Source organism: Neopsephotus bourkii, unplaced genomic scaffold, assembly GCF_033783945.1.
Source record: "Neopsephotus bourkii isolate Nb327-2 ecotype Australia unplaced genomic scaffold, CSIRO-AGI_Nbou_v1 NB_214, whole genome shotgun sequence".
NCBI lineage: Eukaryota > Metazoa > Chordata > Aves > Psittaciformes > Psittacidae > Neopsephotus > Neopsephotus bourkii.
Window position 1 is genome coordinate 224366 of NW_026900726.1, and position 19783 is coordinate 244148.

Sequence of the window (19783 nt, forward strand, 5' to 3'; positions counted from 1 at the left end):
GGAGCAACCAGCTTCTCTCTTAGTTGCCTTCATCTTGGGGTTTTGTAACCACTGCCACCACTCCAGAGCATGAAAGAAGGCTGCTCCTTGCTTTTCTCATCGTCACCTGCAGCAACCAAGTACAGACCTGGAGGGGGGGGGGGCAGGGAACAGGACGACAAGGTGGAGATCCCCTGCCTGAAAGGCGGATGTGAATCGTGGGGTCTGCCAGCTGTCAGACTGGTGCTGGGTAGCTGCTCTGCCCGATGCTGCTCCCTGGTGCCACTGCACTGCTGTGTTTCTGTATGTGGCTTTGGCAGCCTGCAGAGGCTGGTGCTCACCTCTGGGTCTCAGGGTATCTACTCTTCTGGGTGGAAATCAGGCATGATACTGCTGCTGCTGTAGCCAGTGCTCACGCAGGCAGTCATCACTATGCAGCAGGTACTTAAGTGTGTTTTGCTGCTGCTTTTTGTGTCCACTTTGCAATTGCAAATAACAAGCCAGCACAACGCAAGTGACTGATTATTCCAGGCCCACAACTGGATGACCACACTATAGCTTTTGCATGCTAACAGCAGAGCCTAGCTAGGCAGGTGTCTCAAAGCCCTTCTCTCTTTCTGCAGAGGCTGGCTTTGCTGTCACAGCCATCTCCCGCACCCCTGGTGTGACCTACAACGAGTCTTTCGACCTCCAGTGCATCATCAAGCCCCACTACCCGTCTTGGGTACCGGTGTCAGTGACGTGGCGTTTCCAGCCTGCAGGCAGCACCGAGTTTCATGACCTGGTCACCTTCACACGTGACGGCGGGGTCCAGTGGGGTGATGGGTACATTGGTTTCCGGACCCGCACTGCCATCGAGAAGGCTGAGTCCAGCAACAACGTGCGCTTGAGCATCAGCAGGGCGAGCGACACAGAAGCCGGCAAGTACCAGTGTGTGGCTGAGCTCTGGAGGAAGAACTACAACAGCAGCTGGACGCGACTGGCGGACAGAACCTCCAACCTGCTGGAAATCAGGGTCCTACGTCCAGGTGAGTGGCAAAAGTGCATGAGAGGGGCTGGGGGTATGTGCTAGTGTTGTGGTAGTCTTCCTGGAGTGAGGACTGTTTTTGTGGCTGTGATTGACATCTCACACTGGTATATTGCTCAGGTAGGACTGCTCAGCTCTTCAGCTGTGGATGTGTTGGAGCTCCCTTGTCCACCACTGGGGAACTGGGTCCTTTCTTCGGTCCTTGTGTATTGTACATGGGGTTTCCTTCTGGGAAGCAGTGTTCACGCCCAGGTTGGACAGAGCCTTGGGCAACGTGGCCTAGTGTGAGGCGTCCAAGCCCATGGCAATGGGGGTTGAAACTAGATAATCTTAAGGTCCTTTCCAACCCAAACCATTCTATGATTCTGTGATTCTATGACTGAAGCTCAGTTCAGTCCCTGGGCTGTTCTTGTGAAATGGAGGTGGCTTTCAGATCACCACCTCCATTCATCAGAGCTGACTAATCTGGGGAAGAGGGCGAGGGACAGGGCAAACAGGCTGAAAGAAGAGAGGCATGCTCCCACCAAAGCCTGCGTGTGTGCATGCACCATAGGTGAGGTGCTGCAGCTCGTCTAGGAACTTGCTGCATCTCTCACTTTGCTGGAGGCATCCTCAAAAGCAGCTAGTGATCAAAGAGCCTGACTTTCATCTCCACCAGAAACTGAACTCTTCCCAGCTGGAAGTCACCGAGGCTGTGGCTGCCCACACAGAGTTTACAATGGCTGGGTAAGAGACACGTGGCTTGGCAGGGAGAGTCAGGTAACTTGCTAGGTGCTTATGCTTTCTAAACAGCCAGTGGAGAGAGTTAGGTGCCTTCTGTAGGCATTGTCACTAATATTATGGTCATGCCTTCCACTTTCCATGGAAGCTGCAAAGATACATGGTCAGGGGAGCTCTGGGCCATCACTGAGCTGAACAGTTTACTGCTGTCTTGGCCTTACAGCTGGAGTTGATGTTTGGAGTGAGACTTTTAACACCTTCAAGACTTGGCTCAGGTCCCTGAAGCATGGTAGTCCTCCTTTTGTGTTCCTGTGCAGAGGGACTGCTTCCTAGGGTCCGTATTCTGGCTTGAGCTTTGTGTTTTCCCCCTCAGTGGCCCTTTTCATATTCTTCACCTTCCCCAATCCTGAGCGCGTCTTCCAAAAAGTCAGGAGATGCTGTGAGCTCCAGGCACCTCATGAGCTCTCCATCATCTTTTTTCCCTCTCTCCTTCCTTGCTCTCATCTCCAGGTTAATGTCCTCCATTTATCTTGATTATCCTGCCTTGTAATACAAGTTTTATTGCTCCCAAGGTCAGGTTAGTGATGTTCATTATTTCAGCTTATTCCCCTAGGAAATAGCACTGACTGGCTATGGTCCCTGAAGTAATCCGGTTTTTCATTGTACATGTCTGTGCATGCATATGTGTCTGAGCCAGAGAGAAGGAGAAATCCTTGTTAACAGCTTCCAGAAGAGAGCCTCTGTGTCACAGCTCGTGGTGGTGAGTGGGACATTTAAAGGACATATAAACCATGGTCTTGCAACCAGTTTGTCTCTACCAGAGTAGTAACCATCAAGTGATGCTTTAACTGAACAAATTATCTAGGTCTCCATGGTTTTTACCTTTCCCTATCTCCCTGCTGTTCAGCAAACTACTGCTACACAAACCTTAGCTGTCAGTCCAGTGAGCCTTTAATAATGTTTGTGGTTTTATGGTTCGCAAGGAGGGATGGAAGATAAGTTGAGGACACCTAAGAGTATCTCCGGCAGCATGGTTACACTCCCGCTGTTCTGTTTCCATGTCTCAGGCAGCCTCTGAGAGCTGAGGTTGATGTTCTCCATGAATACAATGCCAGCATTCGTACTAGCAACTGCTGTAGTTCTCTCTGGTTTTGCAGGCTGCAGAGGGTCATGTCGTTTCTTTGCTGGATCTTTGGCTGAATAACCTCCAGAGAAGATCCAGGATAATGTGGAAAGCACCTTGGACACCTCTGAATGAATGTCCTAGAGACCCCCCAGTGAGACCTGTGCTGATGAAGCAGGTGCTGGTTTTTACATTAATATCCAGGGCTTCTGCAGGAAGGGTCAGTCAAGACCCCTGAACTGTTGAATACTCGAGAGTGCTGCCACTCTAATTCTGTGTCTCTGTAGTCACCTTAATCTGAGATAACTTCAGTTTGCTATCACGTGTCTTAGTCCTGGCTTTCTTCTTTCCCTTGCCACTACCTATGGATTCCTGCCTTGTCCCATATGCCAGTGAGTTTGGGGTGAGCTATCTCTGCTACCAGTCCGCTAATGCACACTGTAAAGGAGTTTTGTACGGAGATGTTTTGGTAAATTGATCCAGTGTGCGTTTGCAGGTTGTAAGTTAGTGTTGGGATTTTGGTTTCCTTTTCAACCCCTGCTGCCTCTTTTGTCAGAGTGACCTTTCTGTTTGACGGTTCCAGGTGCAGATGTGGCAATTGATATGTCAGCCTGTAAAGTGTGTTCAGGTGAGAAAGGTAAAATAGTGGCTGCCTGATTGCTTCATTAATCTCTTTGCTCTGTGAAATCCCACATCCTCAAAGGACAGGGTGCTGAAGCTTCTCCTGGTGTATCGGTTTGCTGTTTCAGTGCTCAGGCCCTCTCTCCTTGGCACTCTCACAATGGGTAGTATTTGTAGATGTCGTCCTTGCTGAGTGATAACTGCAGAGGTGGCAGCACTAGTCTTTAATTGCATTTATTAATGTGGCTGCATCTACAGCTTTCTCATGGCCAACAGACAATGTTGAGGAAATCAGAAGCTTGAAACAGTCCAGTCCTGTTCTATTCCCAGAAAGAAATGAGCAGTATTTGAAAAATGAAAAACATAGCTCCTGAAGGAAGGAGTGAATAAGGCAGACAACAGCAGCATTAACCCAGTTCTGAATACGAGGTCTGTAGAAGGGATGGCACAAGTGTCCTGCGTGGCATCTGGAGGCAGATTTGGCCTTTGAATGTGACATTCCTGGCATGAAGCTGTTAGAAGGACTAGCAGTGTGAGGACCTATAAAAGGTGCTGGCTCTATGTGTGAGGGCTTATAGACAATTTGAGTATCATGAGGGCACATTGTTCATCACTTGCTGTTGAGTAAAAGTTCACCAGAAGCAGCAGAAGGATCCGAAGATCCCTTTCATGGCTTGCTCCTTGATGTCATGTAAGCCTGCACAGCTTGGGTTGCAAAGTAGAGGGAGGTTTGTGCACAGGCAGGGGCACCGAGTCCCAGATAGCTCATGTGTGCCTTGCAGGGAGAGGGGCCTCACTGCTGTAGGGTGAGTGCTGGGTTTTAACTTCTGTAGGCTGGGGCAGAAATCCAGGCTGGTGTAGGGTCTGTCACGCAGGGTTGTAGACCAGACAGGGTAGATCACCTGTGGTAGGCTCTGTTCTGGCTATTCCTTGGATTGTGCTTCCTTTCAGGGATGGAACAGCTGAGACAGGAGGTGCTGTCTGGGGGTGATGCGCATCTGTGTCGTCTGCAGGACTAAGGCAAGGGCAGAAGACATGATGGGGACTGTGCTGTAGTCTGGGCAGGCTAGGATGTCTGGGTAGGATTCTTCTGGCAAGGAGCTATTTGTGCTGGTACACTGAATTGCTATTGCCCTTGTACACATTTTACCGCACTACCTTTACCCTGCAGCACAAGTGAGGGGGTGATTTGGCAGAGCTTTGAGAGTGCCTGGGGTCTGAGCACTAGGGAGACTCTGGCAATAGCAGGATAAAGAAAAGCAGGGCTTTCACACAAGCAGGTGGTTGTGGCAACCCCCTCAGCCCTTTTGTACTGGGGCATAGACCTCTTCAACCCAACCTGCGGGGTACCTACCTCCCCGTTATTCTGTGCTCTTCCTACTCCTCCATCCTTGCGTCGTCCCTCAGCCGGTTCCTTCAGGACTAATCCTTAAGCAGGTGCACAGGGAGAAGCTGCAATTGTCTCTATAAATCTGCCATCTTGCTGATGGGCTTTTGACAGTAATGAATGTGGAGGAGGGATGGGGAGGGGTGGTGGGGGATGATAACCAGGCATACACGAGGGTGCTGGGCTCCTCACTGACTTTTTGCAAGCTGGGCTATGGCAGATTGATTGACCTGTGAGTGGACAAGCAAACAAGGCACTCAGGCTCTTCATTAGAGCATTAGTTAGCTTCCAGGGGCTCTCCAGGGTCTGCTTCTTAAAGTTTGGTTTATTAGGAGCTGTAAGGTTGAAACCATTGTCTTGGAGAGAGAAGCTGGGAGACACTTGTGCCTGAACCTTATTTTGAGAGTGGGGTAAGCCAGAGCTGTGCTTCACTTGGGTGGGAACACAGCACTCTGCTGCCCTTCTGCTGCCCTTCTGCTACCCATGAGAAACCACCACTGACAGCAGTTTGGCTGCACTGGGCTGGTGGTAGACAGTGAAATCTAAGGGGTGGAGGGCAGAGGACCCTTAGATTTTGTCCGAGACCACATCTGTGGCAGCTGCAGAGAAGCTGCTCAGTATCCTGCTCATCTTCTCTGAAGACTCGGTGAGTGGCCAGGCAGGTGACGGTTGTGACTTCACAGGGTGGGGATGAGGCAGAGAAGAACTGGAAAACCAGGCTGCTGTATGGCACGCTTAATGCTGAGGCAGGAGGGCAAACAATTGCCAAGACACTTGTGGAGTATAAGGAGAGGCTTTCCCTAAGAAATGAAAAATATTGCTGTTAATGCCTTTCTTCCATCTCATTTCTTGGTAACGTCTGCATGTGAGGTATCCTCTTGTGGATGGATGTGAAAGATGCCTTTTCTATGATGAGTAGCCAGTGGGGTACTGACCACACTCTTTAATGTGAGCTCAAACAAGTGTTTTCAAGGGCCACAAAGTGCCCACTTTAAAACTTGACACTATTTGCTGCTGGCAGCATCCAGCAATAAAGTTGAACAAGGAAAGCTAATGAGTTGGATACAGAAGTTAAGTCTGGAAACTTAAGTTCGCTGCTTTCTTGATCCCAGAGTGTTTTTTCTCTGTAGGATAGCACTGCTTCCCTGTTTTACAGCACCTGCTCCATCTGGCAGATAGTTTTACTCTTGCTTGAGTGATGAAGGAGGTCAAGAAGTGCTCAGGAGAGACAGGAGGCTGTTCATCAGCAGCTGCCACTGTGGTGCAGAGCAGTTTCTTCTCCCCTGGGTGCTCAGGGACTTTGTGCCGTTCCCTTCACCACCAGTGGGGCCAGACCTGCTGTTCTGGCTCAGAGCTGCTGCTCTTTCCTCATGGCTTCCACCACACTGTAAAGACAAAATGAAGGGATTCAGTGTTGTGTGACCCAGGGCTGTTCCCTTGCATCAACCTGCATTAGAGACCTAGCTGGAGCTCTTTTTGAGGTAGCACAGGTGAGTTTGCTGCTTCTACCTCATACCCCTGATAGTCTCCTACCCTGCATGTTTTCTTGGGAAGCTCTATCCCCATACTTGCCAGGTCCTCTGGGACAGCTTCCTCACTTAGACTTGCCACTGCCTCTTCGGCATACTTATTTATCCCATGCTGGCACCTCGGGGTGCCTTTTCTCCACACTTAACCATCACACTCCATCCTTGTCCCCCATCTTTTCTATGTACTGTCACTGTCACACATACCCGAGAGCCTTCTCTTGCTGCCTCTGTAGTATATAACATTCCCTCTAGTCCTTGGGCACTGGTTTGTGAATACAGGTTTGAGGTGGGGTTTCTCCTGTGGGGTGTTTCCTGGCTGGCTTTATCAAGCCAGCTGTGGAATTGGAGAGATGCTCCACCATATCATTCATCCAGGAAACCTGGACCAGTGTAGGTCATACATCAGTGTGAGCTTACATTGGTGTCATTAGAGCCAAAGCACCCACCTCACACTCGCAGGCCCTTGTCCTCATGGGGGACTTCAACCATCCTGATACCTGTTGGAGGGACGGTATGGTCCAGCACAAGCAATCCAGGAGGTTCCTTGATTGTGTGGAAGACAGCTTCCTTCTGCAAGTAATAGAGGAGCTGACAATGAGAGGTGCCATGCCTGACCTTGTGCTCACCAGCAGGGAAGGGCTTGTTGGAAACGTGATGCTCCAGGGCAGCCTTGGCTGCAGCGATCACGAGATGGTCGAATTTGAGATCCTCAGGACAGTGAGAAGAGTGTGCAGCAAGCTCACTGCCCTGGACTTCAAGAGAGCAGACTTTGGCCTCTTCAGGAACCTGCTCAGTAAGGTTCCATGGGATATAGCCCTAGAGGGCAGGGGGGCCCAAGACTGTTGGTTGATCTTCAAGGATCACCTGCTACACACTCAGGAGTGTTGCATCCCAACTAGAAGGAAATGCAGTAGGAGGGCCAGGAGACCTTGGATAAGGAGCTGCTGAGGAAACTTGGAGGGAGAAAAGAGACTTATAAAAGGTGGAAGCAAGGACAGGTGGCCTAAGAAGAGTACAGGGATGTTGTCTGGGAAGCTAGGGACCAGGTTAGGAAAGCTAAGGCCCAGTTAGAATTAAACTTGGCTAGGGATGTAAAAGATAACAGGGGATTCTATAGGTACATTGCAAATGAAAGAGTAGGGACAGACAGACTGGGCTCTCTCCAGAAGCTGTCAGGAGAACTGGCTACACAGTATTTGGAGAAGGCTGAGGTTCTAAATGACTTCTTTGCCTCAGTCTTCACTGGCAAATGCTCTGACCACACCACCCAGAAGGCAGACGCAGGGACTGTGAGAATGAAGACCTTGGGCCTACTGTAGGAGAGGAACTGGTCTGAGACCATCTTAAGAACCTGAACGTGCACAAGTCCATGGGTCCTGATGAAATCCATCCAATGGTCCTGAAGGAGCTGGTGAATGAAGTTGCTAAGCCACTGGCCATCATATCTGAAAAATCATGGCAGTCAGGTGAAGTTCCCGATGACTGGAAAAAGGGAAATATAACCCCCATTTTCAAGGAGGTGAATGTGGAAGACCAAGGGAACTACAGACCAGTCATTTTCACCTCTGTGCTTGGCAAAATCCTGGAGCAGATTCTCCTGGAAGGCATGCTAAGGCACATGAAAAACAACAAGGTGCTTGCTGACAGTCAGCATGGCTTCACTAAGGGGAAATCCTGCCTGACCACTTTAGTGCCCTTCTATGATGGGGCTACAGAACTGATGGACAGCGGTAGAGCAGTTGATGTCATCTACCTGGACTTGTGTAAAGCGTTTGACACCGTCCCACACAACATTTGTGTCTCCAAATTGGAGAGACATCAATTTGATGAATGGGCCACTTGGTCGATAAAGAACTGGCTGGATGGCCGTACACAAAGAGTTGTGGTCAATGGCTCAATGTCCGGCTGGAGACCAGTAACGAGTGGTGTCCCTCAGGGATTGGTGTTAGGACCGGTATTGTTTAACATCTTTGTCGCTGACATGGACAGTGGGATTGAGTGCGCCCTCAGCAAGTTTGCCGATGACACCAAGCTGTGTGGTTCGGTTGATACGCTGGAGGGAAGGAATGCCATCCAGAGGGACCTTGACACGCTTGTGAGGTGGACTGATGCCAACCTCATGAAGTTTAACCATGCCAAGTGCAAGGTCCTACACCTGGGTTGGGGCAATCCCAGACACAGCTACAGGATGGTCAAAGAAAAGATTCAGAGCAGCCCTGCAGAGAAGGACTTGGGGGTGCTGGTCAATGAGAAAATGAACATGAGCCAGCTTCAGTGTGCACTTGCAGCCCAGAAAGCCAACAGTATCCTGGGCTGCATCAAAAGGAGCATGACCAGCAGGTCGAAGGAGGTGATCCTGCCCCTCTACTCTGCTCTTGTGAGACCTCACTTGGAGTATTGTGTGCAGTTCTGGTGTCCTCAACATAAAAAGGACATGGAACTGTTGGAACAAGTCCAGAGGAGGCCACAAGGATGATCAGGGGACTGGAGCACCTCCCATATGAAGACAGTTGGGGCTGTTCAGCCTGGAGAAGAGAAGGCTGCGTGGAGACCTCATAGCAGCCTTCCAGTATCTGAAGGGGGTCTAGGGATGCTGGGGAGGGACTCTTCATTAGGGACTGTAGTGATAGGACAAGGGGTAATGGGTTAAAACTTAAACAGGGAAAGTTCAGGTTAGATATAAGGAAGAAATTCTTCTCTGTGAGGGTCATGAGGCACTGGCACAGGTTGCCCAAGGAAGTTGTGAATGCTCCTTCCCTGGTAGTGTTGGAAGGCCAGCTTGGACAGTCTTAGTCGACATGGTCTAGTGTGTGGTGCCCCTGCCCATGGCAGGGGGTTGGAACTGGATGATCTTAAGGTCCTTTCCAACCCTAACTATTTTATGATTCTATGCTGCAGGCAGTCTTGTTTTTCAGCCCCCTGTGAAGACTGACAGTGCCAGGACACCTGGGCTGTATTCAGGATATGCTGCTCTGTTCAAATTAACTCTCTTCACGCTTGCTTTTTTAGGAGCCATTTTTTCACTTCAGTTTCAAAGCACGCTCTGCTTCTCTCCTTAATATCTCCTGAGTGGTTTTCAACTCCCATTTGCAGCATGCATACACAGAACCACGGTGTCAGCCTGTTCGCAGTCTGTGCACATGCAACTTCTTTGATGTAGTCTTGAACATCTTTTCAACGCACACTTTAGTTTCTCATTGATTTGCTGTTTGCTTTACTTGGACTGAAATACTCCGCAGTGAACAGTACTTAGACGTTGTCCAGCTCCAAAGCTTTGTGCATCCCTGATGTCCTTGAAGACTTCAAAAGCAGAGTTAGCAGGGGCAGCTCTTTGGGGAGAGGAAGTGCTGGTGATGAGTGGGTTTCCAGCCAGGCATTGACCACCATTCTCCTTCCCCAGCCTGTGTATGGAGCCCCAGCCCCTTAGCTGTCATGCTGGTCTCTGCAGGGTGAGAGGCCTCAGGGTCAGCAGGTTCAGTGCTGCAGCAGCATGATTTTTCTCTTGCTGCATCCTCACCCCTCCAGTCAGAGTGATACCCAGACAGGTATCCTTCCCAAAATGCCCGAGCAGCAGCTTTGGCTGTCTGTCCTTATGCCTGGAACCTTATGCTTCCATATTGTTGTTGGATGCTTCTCCTGGGATGAGAAACTACTCTGTGTAAATCCTTCCCACAGCCAGGATGTTTTGAGAGCAATGCCGAAAAGCCAGGCAGAGATATGGCCCAACCCAAGTTACTCTAAGTTCCCTGCCTCTTGCCTTTGTCAGCACTGGTTTGACTGATGGTCTGGGGATCGGAGACAATGTCTTTGCTTTTCAGCACAGCAGTGACCTGCATAGCCAGGTAGTGCAGCAGTGCCAACATAAAGGGAGCAATTTCGATAAAATAAATCCAGCCATTTCTTCTCATGGTGATTTTACCTTGTGAGATTAATAACTCTGTGTCATCAGAATAAACAAGGACAATTTTTATCTGAATGCTTATCCAGAACATAGGATTCATAAAGGGCTGAGTATTGTGGGGTTTCTACCTGTATTGACATTGGTGAAAAACTAAATTCCTGGGTTCACTGAACCTGAGATCTGCTTCCTTAGAGCAAAATGGCAGGCTCCAGACATGCTGACCCTATGGTTCAGGGTCTTTTTATTTTAACATGTATAATAGAAGTTGGCTCCTAGGGCCATCTTAGTTGCTTAAATAGGAATTTGGAATACTGTTAAATAAAACTCCTACATTTTCCCTGTCCCATATAACAAGAGAAGCAGGGAGTAGAGTGATGAATCTGTAGCCCATCCTGCTGTAATACTTTCTTGATCCTTAAGGAAGTCAAGACAAATTTCTTAAGCAACAACAGATGGCTCATTTCACTTGGTTGGTCTTCCACACAGGTGTCGAATGCACTGATTACGGAGGCAGTAGCATCAGGAGTATTTTGAGTGCAGGTAGAACTGATCTAGCACTTGGTTTCAGAGAAGACATTGGTCCTCATCCCTGACGCGTGCTGCTGACTGCATGGTCCTGAGCCATTCCTTGTGCCAGCATTGATGCCACTGTGCACCAGCTCAGTTTACTAAACCTGCAGAAAATTAACGTGGTGGAAGGGCATAGTTAAAGGTGAGTAGAGTGCTTTTGAGGGATGCAGTTGTGTCCTTCTCAGGGGACTTCATCTTTGCACAGAGGGCAGCGCTGGCAACCTGGGCTTATCAGGGCTGGTGTGGGCAGTGTCCAGAACACCTCACGATCCTGCCTGGGGGCTGTCTGGAGAGCTTGCTCTCCGGATGGCAAGAAAATAGCATTTGCTGTCACCCTCAGCATCTCATCTCTCTCTGCCTTGCAGCCAGCTTTTTAGCAGTAGCTGCAGGAAACTCTCAAATCAAATACAGTACATGCAGAAGTCAGCCATGCGCTACAGGGTGCAGTTGTACTCTTAGTATGCACCTACGCAAACTTCTCAAATATGTTTCTGGCAGCCTGCTAGGAGGTTGAGCCATTATTGGCCAGCCTCCAGAGCAGCATGGGAGTTTGTGTGTGGTGCTGCAGTGTGTGTGAGAACTTGCTCTTCAGGTACAGTTAATTACTTTCTTTTTCTCCCTAATTGACGGAACGTTCCTTTGTTTGAAATCTTTCTGATGAGGACTTGATTAAATATGTCAGTATGTTACTTTGTTTTCTTTCTTCATCCTCATTGGCTCTGGCTTGGTACTGAATTTATCTTCCAGTGATCCTGTCTCCATATTTTAATTTACAAGTGATCAGTGAGCTGTATATTGTTTTCTGACAGGAGGCACAACTCATGCTGGAAGTCTTTTATTCCTCCCTCCCCTCCTCTCTCTCCTGCAGAACTTTTTCTTTCATTTTATTGGCAGGAAGGTTTCTGGTTTTGGTTTTGTGGGGCATTTTGCTTTGGGGTAGATTTGTTTCTTGCCATTCTTTCTCTTTGGGAAAGTTCTTGCTTTTCCCAAGCACATCACAGATGGAGATCTCTGGCTTATCCATGACAAGACCTCAGAGGCTGTGGACTTTCCAGCTTTCTCAATCCCTGAAGCTACACACATGGCCTTTCACATATATGCTCAAGATGTTTGGCTTCTGGGCTTAGAATAGACTTTCTGGGTCACATATGCATGCCTCCCCAAGGCCACACTTGATTACCTCTAGTTTGTTAGCTGCTCCAGAGACTCCAGCATGGCATGGCTGGTAATCCCATGGCTGAGCAGATGTCCTTGTCACTGTCTGCATGCAGTTTTCACACCACAGCATGAGGCATGCAGTGATGGACTTGACCTGCTGCCTATGTGTTTGGTAGGTCAGCTGTCTTGACTGTGCTGCTTTTGGGAGTGAGGAGGCACTAGGATGTTTGTCAGTAGGTTTGGATTATGTGGTGCTCACCTTCTGCAGGGCTGCAGCCAACAAGGATACAGCAGAGGAGGCAGGTCCACTGCAGGGTTTGAGGGGAGATGCCTGTTCTGTTTTGCCACAGCACCCTGTGATAGCATTTTGAGTACATCATGCTGCATTTCCCCAAGCTACAGTAGCACAGTGAGCTTCAGGGCATGAGCCAGTGCTTGGGGCTGAATTCAGGGCTGGGGCTGTTGGTATAGGTGATGGTCACCATGGATGTGCACCAGTATTTATCACAGTATCACAGTGCTGAGCACATCTTGCTGCAGCAGCAGGCTGTGAGGATGGGGAACGCCTGTGTCTAATGGGCTACGGATTTTGCAGCAACTTGCTGAAAATGCAGGGCACTTGGTTTATTCCTGGCCTCTTTGTGTCCTTGAGAGGAGGTAGTCAAACCAGCTCCTAGGCTTGCTCCTGGGGCTGAGAGCACCCACCAGTCCATGCTGCAAGAAACACTATTTGCAGCATCATACAAAGAGCAGTAAATCTGGGAAGAAATGTCATGTAGCTGATGTTTGGCAAAGCATGAGCAGTACTTGCAGGCAGGCTAAAGATTCTCAAATCCCAGGGAAGTAGAGTATCATTTCTGTGGCTCCTGGGGTGATGCCAAGGGGCATGGTAAGGGTGGGTGAAGGCATGCCAGCCTCTTCCCAGTCTGCACAAGGTCTCTGCCCTGGCACAGCCCTCTGTATCGGAAAGGAGGATCATGGAGAAGTAGGGATTTAGCTGTACAAAATCAGTAGGCTAGAGTGATTGCAGGAAGACCTGCAAGAGGTGGGGGAGCTCCAGCTGTGGATCTCTGTTGCTGCTGCAGACAGACATATATTTTGCTTTGGGTTTTTTTTGCATATCCAACCTAGAGCAGTGTATTTGCAACCTAGACATGAGCAGTTTGGGCATTGCTCCGAAACCAGCACTTCTGAAGGTCAAGATGGTAGGTTACTGTTCAAAGGCTCTCTGCCTGCTTGGGAGGTGGCAGCAGCTGAGCCTTCCTGAGGAAGGGTTTAACACTCTCTCTGCTTCCCATGGAGCTGCTCTCAGTAATTCAATCATGTCAGCCTGTTTGCAGGCAATAATTCATTGTTATAGGAACACTACAGTAAAATGACAAGTTAATAATGGCAGTAATAATGGCAGGCAAAGTCTAATGCTATTTCCCTTTCCCCTGCTCCTGTTGCACCAGCAGCCTCCCATGTTGACTAATGCAGTTTGCAGCCTTGCTAATCCAGTTTGAGGAGGAATTGCATTCTGTTAAAAAGTGAATAGCAGGAGTCAGGAGCTGCACTGCCATGTTCCTGCCTTCTCGGGGGAGGCCGCCCAGTGCTTGGAAGTCTCTGTCTTTACTTTGCAATGATTTCTATGCCAGATAAGCAAAGTCCTCCTAGGAGCATCTCATCTTCCCTTCTGTGAATGCCATTCCTCTGGTGCCTCTTTTCTGAAAGGGCTCATACGTCTTTCCCTTTTGAACATGGTTTGCTTTCAGCTAACTTAGTAGCCTGAATCACCCACCCCTTGCCACACTGAGTCAGAAGACTAGTGTGTGCTTGCTTGATTCCCATTGCCCCATTTCTCTGTGGTCATTAACATGGGTGTCCTTGCAACTTGTGGAGGAAGCTCTTCAGCCCTGCTTTGTGGAAGGGAGAAGGGCTGGCAGAGTGTTAGCGCATGTCTAAGCCTGTTGCACGGCAGTGACCTACACACAGGTCTCTTGAATCCCAGGTGCATATCACCCAAGAGGAATTTGGGCACTAAGTGCTTTTTGGGCCCTAGCAAGGAAAATGATGAGGCACCTCTGGATTGTGACTGCAGGCTGAGTCGTTAGGTGAGTTTGCGCCAAAAGTCCAGTCAGTGCCCTTCAGGATACTGGAGAGACAGCAGTTCCTTGCAGGAAGTCACCTTGGGTCTGTGCTCCTGGAAATGAATCCCTCCTGACCAGTCTGATAAACCGCATGTCTGGTGTTAAACTGGGTTTGGGTTCAGGCTGGGTTGGCCTTGTTTCTGCTTACACCCCCCACATCATACACCTCAGTGAAAATCCCAGCGGAGGCTTTTAAAAGTAGGACATTCCCCAGGAAAACTTTTTTCAACACTTCATCAGTTCTCTCCAGGCAAGAGAATCTTCTGGAGGAGCTTTCCCCAGAGGGCATCAGCCTGCAAAGTGGGACAGCGCCTCCCCACTGTGGTGAGAGGACTCCTCAGGGGCTCTGTGGGCTGCAGGGTTTTCTATGGGGCTGTTTGAGGGGAAGGCATCTTCAGCTGCAATTAAACATTGTCATTCCCAGGATTTGGTGTAACAGTGGCTCCCAGGTGGGAAGTAAATTCCCGCTGTTGTATTCTCTTGCTCTCTACAAGGGAAGATGATGTAAGGAGTCTGAGATACAGCATCTTTTCATTGCAGAACTTTAAGGTACAGATTGCAAAGTGCTTTAATAAAGGTAAGTGTTGTAACCCCTGCTTGATAATTAGGAAACAGAGGGCAGGGAGCCAGGTGGCTTCACCATTGCAGCAAGTCAGCAGAAAAGCTGTGAATCACATCATTGCCTCTGGTGACTGCTTTCCCTTTCCCCAGTTATTTGTATAACTGTGCTTACCACATGTCCAGCTTGAGGAGACTGATTGCCTGCTTGATGGTGTATGGAAAACTAACGTATATACCAGCTTGTAGAGTACCTAGCCATGCAGTAGCCTGCTGTGGTTGTAAGGTGGTGTCTGACCTGGCCCCCAGCCCAGAGGTGCAAGCTTTGAAGACCAGGGACTGCCACAGGTATCCCGAGACCGTGCATGTCTTCTGATGTCTTCTGTCCTGTGCTGCCTGCAGGACCCTGGCCCAGGCACTGCTGAAGAGTTCAGTGCCTGTACTTGTTCTTCAGAGAGCTTGCACTGGTTCACAGGGGCTGCTAGACCAGGGTGGCTTAAAAAAAGAAAAAATATGAGGATTGTTATCATGACTTGTTGCCAGTGTAAACTGAAAGCCTTAATAGCGTGCATAGGGCCAATTACAGTACATCAAGGTATGATACCATCTTTACTGACACTCCCCAGGGAGCCAGGAGACGTCATGGCAACAGGATTATGGTTTGCAGATGATGTGCATGATAACTTCACCTAGATAATGCACCTGTTTCCCTCATTAAGCAGATGTTCAGGAGGCTGTTAAGAGAACATCAGTCTCTTGACAGTGCAGCAGAAAAATGCCACATACCTGTTCACATCATTGTGCCCACCACTTCTGCTGCCTGACAGAGGGCTGGAGCAGCCCTGCCCTGGCACACTGGAGCAGAACACATCAGTTCAGCATTTGAAGACCAAGCCCCTTCCTGGCTCTCTGCCCAGGCAAATCCCTAAGCCAGGAAAGGGAGTTTCCCTGTGTCAGGAGGGCAAGCAAGGTTTGACTGGCTCAGTTCTTGGGGTCTTGCAACCTCACTCATGCACCAGCAGCTACAGTCATTTCCATGTCATGGCAGGCATCTTTAAACATGACCTGGCAAGTTGCATGGGGCACAGAAAGACCCACCCTGTGCTACAGCAGACTTACTACCAGGTTGGAAAGAATGTTGTGTTGTACCATTACCCTCACCATTACCCTGGACCACCAACTTCAGGATTATTTCTCCCCTATCCTTTTTAAATCATTTTCCCCAAATGCAAAATGAGGCTTTTGGATAAGTTTGCATATATGTGAATGATGGCTGATGATCATCCCTGTGGGAAGTCAGAAGCACGAGCTGCCCCTGAAAGGTTCCCAAGTCTTAACCAGACTGTGGCAGAGGATCTCTCCCCTGCATGAGCCTGAAAACCCAGCTGTAGCCCAAATGTGAAGCTGCCCCAAGGTAACCTCTGTGCCACCATGCTTCCAACTCAGCAGTTTTCAGCCTGTGGTCTGTAAAAGCTGTTAATTATTTCTATAGGATCTGCAAAAGGTAATCAAGAAGAGGTAGGTACGCATTTACTATGAGGAGCCAGTGCCTGGGCAGGAAAGTATTTGGTGTTCACAGACTGGAAAATACTGAGAGTGTCCTCCCTAATTCTGTGGGAGGGAAACAAAACCTTCACTTGCATCTTCCGTGGTGTGCCTCCGTTAGGAAAGTAATTCATGTTAGATGAGGCAGGGGTGTCATTACCTACCACAGATACCTCTAATCTAGGGGAAACTCCACACACAGTGTAGGAACCTCTGCAAGTGTGTACAGTCTAGCAAAGGGAAGACCTGTAATTCCTTGCCAGGGCTTGCTGCTCCAGCTGGCAGCAAGCAGGAGAAGCGATCATCTCATCAAGATCTGGGGGGGTCCCTGTACATGAGTACACAAATTCCTGGATGCTGGCTGCAGTGACTGCCAAGGAGGGCTTGGAGAGCTGGGGGGTTTAAGATCTCATTTTTGCCATAGTTAATAAGATTTTTTTTCCCTATCACCCTCACCCCCACAATAGAAGACATCTTCCCAAGTGTCAGACAGAAGCAGGGAGAGCTTCACGGACGCCATCCAAGATCTCAGGGATCCATGCACAGCAAGAATAGCCACGATTATGGTGTGGGAACAAGCTTTCACTGCTTCAGTGAAATACATCTGTCACATGTGAGGTGCAGGTCTGGCACCCCAAACACCAGGCTTAAAATTGGTCCATGCCTATCCTCTTCGTTTTCATCTCCAGGAGTTGCCATGATTTGGGAAGAGCACTGGAAGGGGTGCTTGCATCTCAGCTGCTCTGTGCATACCCTGGCTTTGTCTGTGTGTGTGTTGATATTGAGCAACCCCATCACACACAGCATGTGTATATACTGCATTTTAATAGATATAAGACTACTGACTTAACATACGTGGTTGCTATAGTAACAGAGGTTTCCTTAGTAACGGTTGCAGAAAATAATCTGGTACCAATTAAAAATAAACTGTTTGGAAAAGGGGCTGGGGGAGAAAGGAAACTGCTGAGAATCACCTTCCCCCTTATTGGTTCATCTCCCAGGGACTTGGAAGATTGATTAATGCTCAAAATAACCTTTCTTAACCAGTGGTGAGCTGAAAAGGTGGGATGAGTGTGGGTGCAGTGGCTAAAGCTGCTGTCCTGAATGAAACAAAGGGGAAAGAATGTGTCTGGGGTATGGCAGAAATACAACAGGGTGGTGCTAAATCTCTCCATTAGGTTGAAGTCTTCAGGGTGGAAAGACAAGGGTCTATTTCCCTTCTTCCCTCTGTCCACTCTCTGTGTGCCATACCCCTTACACAGCCATTGGGTTTTTATTAGCACACTGATTAAAGCCACAGGCAATCAATTTAACAGGATGCCTATCTCAGATGCTGTCTTAAAGCAGAACTTGTCACTGGACGGGAGTTCATCCCTCCCATTTGAAGTTGTTTGCCTGTGCCCATCCTATCGCTCATCTCTGTCACTCATTGCTTGTGCTGACAGGCATCCGAGACCCTGGGCCCAAGGGGAGCTGGAAGCAAAACCAGGATGCATGTGTCGGTGGGAGAGAGGAGACAGCATTGCTTCCTCACAAAGAGGATGTGTGGGATGGGTTTCCAGGATGTGGATATGCACAGCTCCCCTGGCAGCCTGCAGCTGTTTGTGCCTGTGGTGCCACACTTGTGTCCTGTCACTTGTGCCCAGGGCGCTCGTTAGGTTAAGAGAGTCACCAGTTGTCAGCAGAATCCCTTCGCTCTGCAATGGGAGAGCATGCCTGCTTTCAGAGAGCTGCCATGTGAGGGGAGGTGGAGGAGAGGCGGTGTGTCTCGCCAGGAGCTGGTCCTCTCCTCCAGTCTGTAGCCAGCAGTGCTCCCAGGCAGGCCAAGCACAAGTGTCACAGGAAGGCGCTTTGTGTCCTCCCCCACAGACTGGAATGCCCTGGGTCAAAGGCTTGGGTGACAGGCGCAGCCTGAGCACACACAGTGGAGGCTTCATGTGCTCCTGCAGGGAGAGAGGAATGGGAAAAACAGTGTGGCGCTCTCCTTGCAGGGACAAGAGCCAGTGATGCTGCCATGTCATCCTCGACACTGTGTGACTGGTTAGCTACCCATGTGGGAAATGCAGTTGCTCTTGGGAAGCCAGGGTAGGTGATATGCCTGTATCTTGTCCTGGAGCAGTCTGCTGTACCTGGAGCCAAATTTCCTGGCTGCTGGAGCTTGCTCCCTGCTGATTCCTTCCAGTCTAGTGCTTGCTCCTCTTTGCTAATTGTACCCATGTTTGGTCCCCTAGCTACTGCATGTCTGTGGGTTACACGTCACTGACACAGTTGGCATGTGACAGCAGTAGAGTCTCGTTTAATTCACCTTTCATGGAGATGGTTTTCTCTGTTGACCAGTTTCTCTGTTCACAGTTTATTGCTTTGAGGTGCAAGTGGTATGATTTTTCCATAAAAAAAACCCAATGTTGAATGTGGGTGTAGTCTTATTGCTAGATTTGGTGCCTTAGATCACAGTGAATTAAGAAAGGGAGTCTTTTAAATGGCAAACTGTGAAAAAGCAACCTCTTGCTTAAGGACATAGTGGGAGCATCTACAAACAGAGCCAGGATGAAATAAGAGAGATTTGGTAGAACATTGTCTCAAAGGTACAGGTAAGACACAAGCAAGAGCTGCCATGCCTGTAGTTGGGGCAGGGCTCTGTGGTCTTCCCCAGACCAATTCAGTTTCTTTTCCATGTTAATGACCCACCTTTCCTGATCCTTCCCTGTTCTTCGCTTGCAGTGACCAAGCTGCAGGTGAGCAAGTCAAAGCGGAGCATCACTCTGGTGGAGAACCGTCCCATCCTGCTCAACTGCTCAGTGAAGTCCCAGACCAGCCCTGACTCACACTTTGCTGTGCTGTGGTATGTCCATAAGCCTTCCGATGCCGATGGCAAGCTCATCCTGAAGACCACCCATAGCTCAACCTTTGAGTATGGCACCTATGCAGAGGAGGAGGGGCTGCGGGGCCGGCTGCAGTTTGAGCGCTCGGCGTCAGGAGGGCTCTTCAGCCTGACGGTGCAGCGGGCAGAGGTCCGAGACAGCGGCAGCTACTACTGCCACGTGGAAGAGTGGCTGCTCAGTCCCAACCATGCCTGGTACAAGCTGGCAGAGGAGGTGTCGGGGCGGACAGAGGTCACCGTCAAGCAGCCAGGTACCACGTGGGGTCCTCTTGGCACTGGCTGTTGTGCAGGGGTCATGAGCTTGACAAGCTTTTCTGGGGCAACAGGGACGCTCTGCATTTCTTCCCACTACAGCCTTGTCACTCCCTCCTTGCATCCTCATGCCTGCATAATCCCTGCACAAAGAGGGATGTTTTCCCCCTTTGATGAGCCCCTTCTCCATTTAGGCTGGGTTGGCATGCATTTGAGTGTCCCCGCATCAGGGTTGGCCATCCCCCATGATCTAGAGGGCTGCTGTGTCCAGCCAGGTTTCTGGCTCTCAAGAGCATCATGTAGCAAGAGTGCCGACTAGCAACATAGTGAGAGAGAACTGGCATGTGCCTGCCTGGAAAGCATTTTATGCTTTGCACACAGTTTAATTTTACTCCGTGCATGT

The 19783-nt window shown here is 49.4% G+C and overlaps 1 protein-coding gene across 5 annotated transcripts in view; it reads left to right on the top strand.

Moving 5' to 3' along the window:
• The window catches only part of IGSF3 (immunoglobulin superfamily member 3), a 157420-nt gene that overhangs the window by 129401 nt on the left and 8236 nt on the right, over nt 1-19783 (top strand). For all 5 annotated transcript variants that reach the window (XM_061344382.1, XM_061344385.1, XM_061344381.1 and 2 more), the window contains 2 exons: nt 603-1007; nt 18969-19379. In XM_061344382.1, coding sequence (XP_061200366.1) covers nt 603-1007; nt 18969-19379 — 816 coding nt within the window. The remainder of the gene's footprint in view (nt 1-602; nt 1008-18968; nt 19380-19783) is intronic.